Source organism: Chelonus insularis, unplaced genomic scaffold (assembly GCF_013357705.1).
Source record: "Chelonus insularis isolate UGA/USDA-ARS -01 unplaced genomic scaffold, ASM1335770v1 contig_25_pilon, whole genome shotgun sequence".
Lineage (NCBI taxonomy): Eukaryota > Metazoa > Arthropoda > Insecta > Hymenoptera > Braconidae > Chelonus > Chelonus insularis.
The window spans coordinates 1,566,335-1,578,183 of NW_023276451.1; the positions used below are offsets into that span (position 1 = coordinate 1,566,335).

General features: G+C 41.4%; 2 protein-coding genes across 3 annotated transcripts; one reads left to right on the forward strand and one right to left on the reverse strand.

Annotated features, from left to right (window-relative positions):
• Positions 1-15: 15 nt before the first annotated feature.
• Positions 16-1,544, reverse strand: LOC118064819 (protein ALP1-like). The gene is made up of 4 exons (XM_035079690.1): positions 1,435-1,544; positions 861-1,057; positions 277-762; positions 16-38 (listed from the first exon to the last, which is right to left on the reverse strand). Exons 1-4 carry the CDS (start codon positions 1,542-1,544, stop codon positions 16-18), a joined length of 816 nt encoding a protein of 271 aa, XP_034935581.1.
• A 179-nt stretch (positions 1,545-1,723) lies between these two features.
• Positions 1,724-8,889, forward strand: LOC118064877 (transcription factor Adf-1-like). Of its 2 annotated transcripts, XM_035079789.1 has the most exons (4): positions 1,724-2,092; positions 2,432-2,594; positions 2,748-2,773; positions 8,478-8,889. In XM_035079789.1, the coding sequence occupies exons 1-4, from the start codon at positions 1,942-1,944 to the stop codon at positions 8,834-8,836; spliced, it is 699 nt and encodes a 232-aa protein (XP_034935680.1). In that variant the 5' UTR covers positions 1,724-1,941; the 3' UTR covers positions 8,837-8,889. The 2 variants fall into 2 exon arrangements, with proteins under 2 accessions (XP_034935680.1, XP_034935681.1); XM_035079790.1 differs by lacking the exon at positions 8,478-8,889 and having other exon boundaries at positions 2,720-2,776.
• The last annotated feature ends 2,960 nt before the right edge of the window (positions 8,890-11,849 follow it).

Consider the following 11,849-nt stretch of genomic DNA (forward strand, 5'->3'; position numbering starts at 1 on the left):
TTGTTAATAGATGATTTATTGTAATTCAGCAATATAATCTGAATTATAATAAAAGTTTTAGATTAAATCACATAATCAATTTATTCATCTCAAAGTTAACTTACTTTTAATTAATATTTCTATTGTGGTCACCATGAAGTCCTCTAAAAACGTAGTCAACCTGCCATGGTACTTGACCGTCTTGACTCATGAACCATGTGGACAAATTGTTTCTCTGCTCGTGTGCTTCTGCAATTGATTGACGAGCGTTCGTTTGAGATAGTGGTTATATATTACTTGGTTCTGTTTCACAATCAGAATCCAAATCTATAAAACTATTTTGCACATTGTACATTCTTTGTTCATGAAATATAAGAAAATTATGAAGACTAACACATGCAGCAACAATGTGATCAGTATTTGTTAAACTCTTATGAATACTTCTTTTTAGTACTCTCCATTTACTCGATAAAATTCCAAAAGTATTTTCAATGGTTCGTCGTGCTCGAGACAAACGATAATTAAAAACTTTCTGAGTTGTAGTGAGTTCATGACCTGGATATGGTCTCATCATATGGCGTGAAATTTTGAAAGCTTCATCTCCAACAAAAAAATGGTGAGTAAACATATTAGATCCTGGTAATTTTGTTTTTTCTTTTGGCAGGTTTAATTTATCCTCTTCTAAAACTTTTCCAAATGAAGATCTTGCAAAAATACCACCATCACTTTCACTTCCATATGCACCAATATCAACAAAGGTAAATTTATATTCATGATCACACACTGCCAAGAGTACGGTACTAAATTATAATTGTAGCACATGGTTCCTGATTTAGGTGGAGCAATTATTTCAATATGTTTTCCGTCAATGGCACCAATACAATTAGGCATGTTCCATTTTTGATAAAAACCATCAGAAATAGCTTTCCATTGATCACTATCTGGAGCTTTAATATATTTTGGCATTAAAACTTGGGCCAACACAACACACGTTTCATTAATAATTGAATGATGTGTTGATCTTCCAATACGATATTCGACTGCCTGAGATGATACTTCATCACCTGTAGCTAAATACCTAAAGGACATATTTTATTTGAAAAATGATTTGCAATAAGGTAGTGTCGCTGAAGATGGCCCGGCTCCTAGGATAGCCCACTTTTAATTTAAAATTTCGCGGTACCATAGACAACACTATTGTCTATGGTACTAGTAGCATAAACCCGCGAAATTTCAAATTAAAAGTGGGCTATCCTAGGAGCCGGGCCATCTTCGGCGACACTACCTTAATAAATTTTTTCTAAACTTCAACATTAAGGACGATCAAGTTGTTATGATAATTGTAATAATGCAAATATGTTTTCTGATAGAAAATCTCAAGCCAAGTATTTGTATTTGTATTTATATTTGAATACTTTTCAGAAGGTATTTTTTACAAGTCTGAAAAATATATACCTCAATGTTATTAGCAACCGATGTTCTGCTGAGATAGATTGACGACGACTATTTTTGGTCAGATATGGAGATACTTCTTCTAATAATTTATAAAATGATTGCTGAATCATTCTGGTATAATTAAAAAATTGATCAGGAAAGTTTTTTAATTCCTGAAAGAGAGTGTTGAAATATCCTAATTTTTGTCGTTGCTGATTAATGGGATGTACCTACCACTTTCTGAAACGTTTGTTTTTATTTTTTTTAATATTTAAAATATGCTTGATCATCAGCATTAATAATTCACAATTTAAAAGAACAATATTTAGTTCTAAATCACGATCCATATTTTTTAAATGACAAATTTATGTTCACTTAATTATTTATTTAGCTTTTCATTGAAAAACTTCAAAGAAAAATTCTATTCAAATCTGCCAATTGTTTTTGAACAAAACAATTTTTGTGTTACATCTTTCTGTGTTCATTTCATTAAAGTTGATATCTGTAGTGAGAAATAATTATAAGAAAATGTCTGAAGAAGCGAAACAAGGAGATGAATTATTAATATCGTTAGTGAGATCATATGAGCATTTGTGGGATAAGAATAATGAAAACTATAAGGATCATCAAATGAAGGAGACGTCATGGTCAGAAATAGCATCAGCTATGGATATGACTTGTAAGATTTAAAAATAAAATAGATCTACATTGATCTATTTAGATCTTTTTTTTGCCACAATTAGATCTACTTTGTTCTGTGTACATCTGTTTTGGTCACTTTAAATCTTCTGTGATTTCTGTAGATGTATTAAATTTTTTTTATCATCGAGATCAATGGAAATCTCCATAGACATACTGTAATTTGTATAGATATACAGTGATCTTACTAGATATCCATAGATTTACTTAGATCAAATTTTTTTTAGTTTTTTAAATATGAGTAGATAAAATTAGATCTAAAAAATGGCAGTTTCAAAAACTACATTTTATTTATTTAAAAATTTCAATTTTATTATAGCTCACAATTGTCAATCACGATGGAAAAGGTTGAGAGGGTATTTTTCTAAAGAGAGAAAGAAAAGAGGAGACGAAGCAAGAAGTGGTAGCAAGGGAGAGGTTCGAAAGCCTTGGCCACTATATAAAGTGATAAATTTTTTAGAAGAAACAATGCACAGGAGAAGGTAAATACTACAAACTCATGTTCACAAACTAATTGACATTTTAAGGTGATATAGTTTATTCTAATCTAACAAATTTTTAGAGTTAAATTAATGAAAAAAATAAAACTGATTTATGTTTTTTATAGCTTTTAGAAAGTTAATTAATTGTTACAGAACGTATTCAAGTTTCAAAGAAAAAGATGACTTTTCCCCATTAATCTGCCCCGCCTCCCCTGCACTTAGCCACGGGGCCATTGTACTGGGTCCAAGCTTGTGGTAAAGGCGGTCTTAGGTGGGTTGGTACAGCCCGGCCTCGTAGCAAAATTGCAGAAGCCTGTCCGTCCCGACCGTCTCAAGGATGGGTGCGTCGGTCTCAAGGTTCCCTAACAGGCGCTGCCTGGGTTCCCTTAGCCCCGAGCATTCCCTTATCATGTGGAGAGGCGTCTCTTCCTCCTCACCACACCACCGGCACGCGGATTCCTCTCCGCGTCCCAGCATCTTCATATGGCGTCGAGTTAGCCAGTGCCCTGTGACGGTGCCCACGGCCACTCTTAGCCTTCTTTTATCCAGTCCGATCAGGTCCCTACTCACTTGAGTTGTGGGTTTCCTGATGAACGCTCTGGTGTGCCTCATCCCCGAGGTCTCCGCCCAGTAGCTGGTGAATCTTTTGTGCAGCCACTTGTCCCCCAGCGCCTTTACAAGTTCCCCGGGAGCGTTTATCTCCACTGGGCCCCTGTCACCTCCGCCGCTGGCGCCAATACGGGCCAGCCTGTCAGCTTCGGTGTTGCCGCGTATACCGCAGTGACTTGGTACCTTTAGCAGCTTCAGTTTGTTGCGGCATGCCGCTTGTTTTAGTACCCTTCTGCAGTGGTCCACGAGTTTTGAACAGGTAGCCACTTGCGAAAGAGCCGTTAAGGCAGCATAGCTGTCACTGCAGATATAGATATGCTGCCCAGTGCAATCTCTTTTGGTTATATGCATAGCGCATAACAGGATTGCGTACACCTCTGCCTGGAACACGGAAGCGTCCTGGCCCAGGGTGTAGGATTTCTCCACCCGTGGTCCCCCGCACCAGATTCCGGCTCCGGCCTCTCCCCCCTTACACTTCGCCCCATCCACGTACCAGACAGGCCCCTTGGGAGTAAGCGATTCCTCGCCTTCCTCCAGCCAGGTCCGTCCGTCCATGAAGATGACTTCGTATCCGGGTGAGAATTCTAGCTTCCTGGGGCAGCGATCGACCTTTTTGCCACTGAGTCCCGTAGGGTCCTCCGGGCCCAGAATCGCCGCATGCCCAGCTCGAAAGCTCGTCCACTGTCTATGGCTCCTCAAGCGGATGGCCGCCCTCTTCGCTAGCACCTCCACCATCAGTTCCGGCGGAGGGATGCTCAGTAGGCAGCCCATAGCTAGGGTTGGGGTCGTCCTCAGGGCTCCCGTTATACCTAGCAGTGCCGCTCTATAGACTTTATTTAGTTGCTTCCTGCAGGCGTTCCTCCTGACGGAGGTCCACCATACTATGGAGGCGTAGGTTAGTTGGGGAATGACAACAGCTGTGTACAGCCATTTTATTGTTTTCGGCTTCAGTCCCCATGTAGCGCTGAACATTCTTCTGCAGGTCCAGAAGGTAGCCGTGGCCTTCTTGACCTGTTTGTCCACATGTGCCCTCCAGTGGAGCTTCCTATCTAAGGTTACTCCAAGGTAGCACACTGTTTCCGAACATTTCAGCTGTTTGCCAAAGATGGAGGGAGGCCTGAACTCAGTCCTCCTTCCTCTTGTGAACAGAACCAGTTCAGTTTTGCTCGGGTTAACCCTGAGCCCTCGAACCTGGCACCATCTCTCAACGACGTTGAGGGCCGTCTGCATTCTGAGCGACAGACTACCCAAATCGTCGCCTGTGACCGTGATGGCCACGTCATCAGCGTAGCCTTGAACGCTGAAGCCCGCCTTTTTCAGGTTCGTAAGAAGTTCGTCCACCACCAGGGTCCACAGCAGGGGAGATAGGACACCTCCCTGCGGGCAGCCCCTGGCCACTGCAGCTCGAACCTCTGTACCTCCTAAATAGGCGATGGCCGTTCTACTGGCGAGCAAGTTCATGATCCATCGTGCAAGCGTGACGTCTGCTCCGAAGTTCTGAACTGCCTCACCCATAGTTTTGAAGGGTGTGTTATCAAACGCCCCTTCGATGTCTAAAAAGACCCCAATTGCCGACCTGCCTGTCTCCAGGGCTCTCTCCAGGCCTCCTACGAGGTCATGGAGGGCAGTCTCTACAGACTTGCCACTTTGGTAGGCGTGTTGTGCTGAGCACAAGGGCCTGGTGCACAATGCGCTCTCTTTAAGGTAACAGTCCACAAGCCGCTCCAGCGTTTTTAGGACGAAGGAGGTTAGACTTATGGGCCTGTAGGCCTTTGCTTGGTCATAGCGGTCCTTCCCCATTTTGGGTATGAATACCACCCTGACCGTCCGCCAAGCCTTAGGTATGTAACCCATGGCAAGGCAAGATCGGTAAATATGTACCAGTCTGCGCCATAGTCGCTCCCCGCCCATTTGCAGCAGAACCGGATAGATTCCGTCCGTGCCTGGACTCTTGTAGCGATCAAAGGTACCGACTGCCCATTTTACCCGATCATAGGTCACCACCCGCCTGGCGGTTTCCCAGTCGGCCCTTACGAGCCCGCCTGGTCTATCAGCCTCGCTTGTGGTTTCTTGCACCGGGGTCGATCCCGGAAAATGCGTTTTAATGAGGAGCTCCAGTATGCCTTGATGGTCGTCGACCATCTCTCCCTCCGGAGATTCTAGGCCTCGGAGCGCCACGTTCCTGCCGGGGGTGATCAGCTTGCGGATTCTGGCTACCTCAGGTAGGGCCTCCAGTCTCTCGCAAAAGCTTCTCCAGGCTTGCCTCCTTACTGACTTGATCATAGACCTGAATCTTCTCCGTGAGGTTTTAAATTCAGTCCACATCTGATCCGTCTTGAGCTTTTTTGCCCTGTTGAAGAGTCTCCTGGTTTCCCTACGAGCCTTTTCAAGCTCCCTGTTCCACCATGAGACCCTCCTGCACTCCTGCATCACCCTGGCTGGGCATGAGCAACTATAGGCCCCTGCAATAGCGTCTTGTAGGTCCAGCACTGCCTCATCGAGGCCGGCCGGAGACCCTACACGCCCTTCCGTTCCGGGTTCCCCCATGAGTCTTTCTAGTTCCTGCTTGAACAGGCCCCAGTCAGCGCTTCTCGGGTCCCTACGGAGTTGCGGTACCACGTTGCCCACTTCCCCTGTCAGGGTGAGGTTAATGCGCCGGTGGTCCGACAGAGTTTCCTCCTCGTCCACCTCCCACTTCCTGACGAAATCATAGATTTTCGCCGTGGCGACAGTTATGTCGATGACCTCCTGCCTGACCGAGGTAACAAACGTAGGTTTGTGCCCTCTGTTCAGGACTTCTAGGCCGTGCCGAGTGAGGTATTCCAGCAGGCTAGCCCCTCTCTCGTTAGTGTCGCTGCTGCCCCAAAAGGTGTGATGAGCGTTAGCATCACATCCTAATATGAGCTCGCAGTTCGTCCTTCGGCAGTACTCCACGAGTCGTTTGACCTCCTCAGTGGGTGGTGGTTCATCAGAGTCATAAGGAAGGTATGCCGAGCCGATAACGACTTTGATCGGCTCCCCTCCCAGCTCTATTTTCACCTGTACTGCCGCCAGATCCCTTGTGCAGTATTGGCTGAGCCCCACAGGGTTTAGTTCTCGTCTCACGAAAACGCATGCCCTAGGGTCCCTATCACCTTTACCGCTTATGAAGGATCCGCCTTTGGCGTCTCCCTTCAAGACCTCTCCCTCCCTACAATAAGGTTCTTGGATCAGGGAAACATCTGTGTGCTTCATCGCTAGGTCTCGACAATGTAGTGCCGCGGCCGTGTAGCAGTGATGCAAGTTAATCTGCGAAATCTTTAACAGCCCCGATATCACAGGGATTCCGGCGCCGTTTGATTTCGCGTGTTGGGAATAGGATTGGGATGCGGGAGCGTAGGAGGAAGGTTAATCCTGCGTAGAAGGGCCAGCCATGTCGCCGTCCCTTCTTGCGCCCTCTCCCGTAGGAGGGTTACCCGTAGGTTCTGCTCCAGGCTTTACCATGTCGGTCAGCCTGATCTGAGACAGGACCCTCCCCACCCTTGCCAACTCCTGGTTCTTCGTGGGTCTCCCCCGTGCCCCAGGAGTTGGCGTAGCCCGTCCACTGGTCCGAGGTTTGCCTTCTTCACAGTTCGCTTTCTCAAGCCCCTGTGATGGCTCCCTCGGAGGTGGAGGGTTGGTGGGCCCTCCTGGTGCTCCCTTCTCCTTCGAGGTAGAGGCTGCGTGCGTTTCCGCCCGCCTCCTCTTTCCTCTCGGAGGGGGTACCACCTTGGAGGTCCCTGCCACCGGTAATTTCCTCTTTCCGGGTTCGGCCTGCCTCCCCTCCACAGCCTTTGGCGCCTCGAAAAATCGAGCTCTGCCTAGGCCGCAGTAAGGACTCATTCCTAACCCTTTCAAGAGCTTTAATGACTCGTCGTCCACGCCAATGACTAAGCTAGTCAGTGTTGGCGTTGCCTTCGTGCTCCAAACCCGCCAGAGGTTGGTATGCAGTCCGGCATTTTGGCCTTCGAGTCTTTTCAAGATCACCGCTGGATCCACCGGTGGCCCGGGAAACGTCGCGGTGACCCTGGAGAGTCTTGGAACTTTCTCCCTCTCGAGAACCTCGAGGTTTACTCCTTCCAAGACCTTTATGGAGGGGACTGTCTCCTTGAGCCATGTGGCTGCCCGTTCATCAGGACAGTTGATCCACAGAAGCCCTCTGTCGAGTTTGTGGCCCTCAAATCCCAGAACAGTGCCACTTTTGATGGCATCGTCCAGGGCCCGAAGAAGTCCTGCCAGCACTAGTTCCCCTTGCTGCTTGCTGAGGGTCGCAGAAGGATAGAGGTCCGGCGCGATGGCCACCCTCTTGCCTCCCGCAGCCGCTTCAGCAAAGCTGCTAGGCCCAGGTGCTACGCGAGCCTTCTTCGCTCGACATTTTGCGTCGGGGGGGGGTGCAATCCTCCGACCTCTGCCTTTTGGTGTTACCCACGGCTTCGGTGGAAGACCCCGACTTGGTGGAGCTAGTGGCCCCGGTCTCGACCTTAGGGTCAGTCCTGGTACCACAGGAAGTTGCTTTGCCTCCAGAGATTCCGCCGGTTACCACAGGGGCCCCCGGTTTCCTCTGATTTGGCTCAGCCTTCGCTCCGGCTGTGCTAGCCCCGGATTTCTCCAGTTCCAGCAGCTTAGCCTTCCTCAACCTCTTCCTCGCTGCCCCGCAAAGCTTTTTCTTATTGGGGCGTGATGGTGGATCAGGTTTATCGAATTTCTTCCCCTGATCCTCCTTGCCGGTAGCAGGTCGTTCCTTACAAGGCAGCTCGGTTTGCACCTCGCCGTCCTCGCTGGTTCGTCCCGCCTCGGCTTTTCCAAGTCCTATTTCTTCGTCAGAAGAGATAGGACCCCCACTACTCCGAATGTTGTCAAGATCATCCATTCGAGTCCCACGAGTGATGAGGAAATAAAGGTCCACCTGTGCAGAGCCTCTTGCACAGGTAAGGCTAGCTACAATGGGGGGTCGCCTGGTACCCCAAGGGCATCGTTTGCGACACAGTGTCCCAGTGCCATTCAGTCTTCAGCACGATGGCTTACACCTTGACTTGGGGAGTTGGTCCACGGTGCCTCTTAAAGTGTGTACACACCCAAGCTGCACTTGCCAGCGGCTTCCCTCGTGTTTGCACTCGGTACGCCTCGCGGCCCCCGAGGCCTCCACTCGGTACTACCCGGACAATGCTCCTATCCGCCACCTGGAGACGCGCCCGGTAGGTGCTCAACCTATGTTCCACTCACTCGTTTATAGAGATCGTGGAACCCCGGGAAAAGATGACTTAGAAAATAAAAATTCAGAAGAAGAAGAAGAAAAAGAAGAAGAAAAAAAATCAAAGAAACAAAAAATAAATGAAGCTAATAAGTCAAGGTGTATAATAAAAGAAGAACATTCTTACAAAAAAACTAAAGGAAAATGTAATGAGTCAAGTGAAATGTTAAAAGCATTTAGTACAGTTAGTTCTTCGATCCAAAAAATAAACGAAAAAATATTAAATAAAGAGGAAAGTAGAGATGAGGCGTTATGCAAAATGATTTTAAGAGAATTACAAGAGAGTACAGGATCAAAGAAAAAGACTTTGAGAAAAAAATTATTGAAAGTTATTGTTGAAAATTTGGAATCAGATAGTGAATAAATTTATTGCGTAATTAATAATTTATATTCTTGAAAAAAATATTAACAACTTTTTAATCTAAAACTAATGATATTGAATAAAAAATTTATATATTGGTACACAAATACAATCTTTATTTGTATTTAATAAAGTTTATGTATGGAAATAAATTCTAATTATTGTTACAAAAGTTATACAAGCAAGTTATTCATTTTCTGTCAAAGCTCCATGTTCTTTCAAAGACAAAATCGAATTCTCATTTGTAATAAAAAAGAGTCTAAAGGAACTCGTTGAATCTCTGGAGTTGAATATCTATTCAATGCATTATATTAGCAGTTCTGTAAATTAGATAAAACTAATAAATATCAAAATAATTATTTATTATATTTATAATGAAATATAATAATAAAATACCTTTCAAGAGATGTAATAATGTAATTAACACTCAGTTAAATAAAATTACGTATCAGGCTTATACACAATTTTATCCAAATGATTATTTTTCAAAAATATTAATTGTTTTGAATTAATAAAAATCATTTATTCAATAAAAATTAATGATTTATTTTTTCGAATTATAAAAATGCATTCATTTATAAAATTTTCGCACATAAATACACTAATATATATTTCTTCTTCATTATTTGCACTAGGTATTTGAATAAATTTAAAAATCACCACTTTACATAAATAAAATTTAAAGTACACATATACATTAAATAAAGCATTGACATTTCCGCTTATGTTTACGATAGTGTTTAATGTTCCGTTCCTATGGACTAAGCTTTGTTTCTTATTCCTAAAGTTTAATGTCTAATGTCCTATTGTAGACGGGGCTTAAGTATAAAAATAAGGCAAAATAAGGGGAGCGTGACATCCGTCCCCAATAAGATGTCAGTCAAAGGCATTTTTACAATCTTTTAAATTTAAATTTTTAAATGTATAATCTTACTGATTGTCAATCAAATTCTATGATACCCAGATTTTTCATCTAATGATCATTTTAAAAATAAGCTTTATTCTTTTAATCTTTTAAAATTGGTTTTTTTTTATTTTCAATCATTTAATATTCAATCAAATTATAAAAATTCTTCTTTTTTTAATGTTTATCATTTCGTTGAACAGTCAACTTAAGAAATTAGGACTGGTAAGTTATCTTGCGTCGGTATAGTATAAAAAAAAAATTCAACTAGTGTCACTGTTTTCTGATAGATGACAGTAATTGCATTGTTTTCAATCAAAAATTCAAAATGCTTATACAAAGAAAAGTCTTCTTTCTGGCTCATGTAATGTCATGCAATTCCTACTACATAAATAAGGATGTTTAGGCTTATAATCTAATGATAACATTTTTATCTTAATGTTAACGTAATTCAAGTGAAAAAAATTTGAAAACTGAATTATTAAAAAGTTGAAAAATTTCAAAAATAATGGCTGTCAGTATTATTCTCTTCTTTAATAAACATAAACAATTTTTGTGCAACGAAAAAAAAAAGTTTTATTTCTTAAGTTTTTATAAAAATAAATCAGTATTTGTAATGAATAGCTCAATTTACCTTAATTTAAATATAAATATAATATGAATATCAATTTATTAATAAATTTTAATATAAATCACTAGTCAGCTTTGAATAAATAAATTGTGGCCATCAATGTTGGTAGTAAATGAGTACATCCTTCCTGTTGAATGATATTATTTTTTATGAAAAATTGTATATATGAGTTATATCTTATTTTATCTTACTATTGAAATACAATATCAACGATAATAAATACTGAATTTTTTGCTACAGTGAGACAGAAATGAACATATTACTTATAGACATAATCCGTGATGAAGTTTGAACTCTATTGAGTTTGATACAATCATTGGATATCCAAAAATAAAATTATAAATAAATTATCACTCTTCCTACATTAATGATAAGAATAATGATGAATACTTTATCAATATCATTTTTTAACAAGCTTTCTTGTACAATTTATAACTTACTCCTAAATTTAATGTATCCAAACCAATGTTATCTATGCTTCATAATGGAGGATATTTTCCATTTATACATTCTTTGTTAAATTTATCTAATATAGATGATATTTTTGTTCGATTATATAAAAAAATGCTCTTTCTTTATTACTGATAACTTTTTTATCAGTTCAGGATTTTCTGCTATAATAACTGGATGACTTGGTTTCTTTCTTGTAACTTCACGTATAATCTTCATTGAAGTTACATGGCTATTTTAAATTATCATTCATTATTATCATTAGATTATAAGCCTAAACATCCTTATTTATGTAGTAGGAATTGCATGACATTACATGAGCCAGAAAGAAGACTTTTCTTTGTATAAGCATTTTGAATTTTTGATTGAAAACAGTGCAATTACTGTCATCTATCAGAAAACAGTGACACTAGTTGAATTTTTTTTTTTATACTATACCGACGCAAGATAACTTACCAGTCCTAATTTCTTAAGTTGACTGTTCAACGAAATGATAAACATTAAGGCTGGGCTGGAGTCAGAAAGGCGACTGATTCCCCCTATCCAAATACATGGGATCGGGAAATTTCTAATTTCTTCGCCAATTTACAATTATTTCTATAAAATTAGGTACCAAATTACAGAGGAATTAATGCCGGACTGACGTAAACAACAATTTTTTGTATATAGTGAATATTTTTATTAAAAAAATTAGAAAGAATAATGGAAAAATTATGAATTGACTTGCCGCGCTTAAATTTCAAGATGGCGGCCACATCATTCAGATGAAAAATCACTAATTATTTCATTTTTATACGTTTTTCGCCCAAAATTCGTGTTTGCGTCAGTCCTTGCCACCTGTCTGAATGTTAAAAAAATCAATTCATAGTATAAAATTGAATAATTTAGAAATAATTAGAAATCTTGTATTCCAGATGATATTCTCCGGAAAATTAGTTTGAAAAAATTCTGATAGGTGACAGCATTATGCTCGCAGATGACCTCAGTCATCCATATTGAAAAAATGCTCAATCCGTATCCAGAACTGATGG

Bases quoted from the DNA above. Each gene is read 5' to 3' on its own strand.
- LOC118064819 (XM_035079690.1), bottom strand. From the start codon at position 1,544: ATGATTCAGCAATCATTTTATAAATTATTAGAAGAAGTATCTCCATAT. The intron at 763-860 runs GTATTGGTGCCA...TACTCTTGGCAG, and splicing joins AAAATGGAACATGCCTAATT to TGTGTGATCATGAATATAAA. The intron at 39-276 runs GTAATATATAAC...ATTATAATTCAG, and splicing joins TGATTGTGAAACAGAACCAA to ATTATATTGCTGAATTACAA.
- LOC118064877 (XM_035079789.1), top strand. From the start codon at position 1,942: ATGTCTGAAGAAGCGAAACAAGGAGATGAATTATTAATATCGTTAGTG. The intron at 2,595-2,747 runs GTAAATACTACA...TAATTGTTACAG, and splicing joins GAAACAATGCACAGGAGAAG to AACGTATTCAAGTTTCAAAG. The intron at 2,774-8,477 runs ATGACTTTTCCC...CCCCGGGAAAAG, and splicing joins TTCAAGTTTCAAAGAAAAAG to ATGACTTAGAAAATAAAAAT.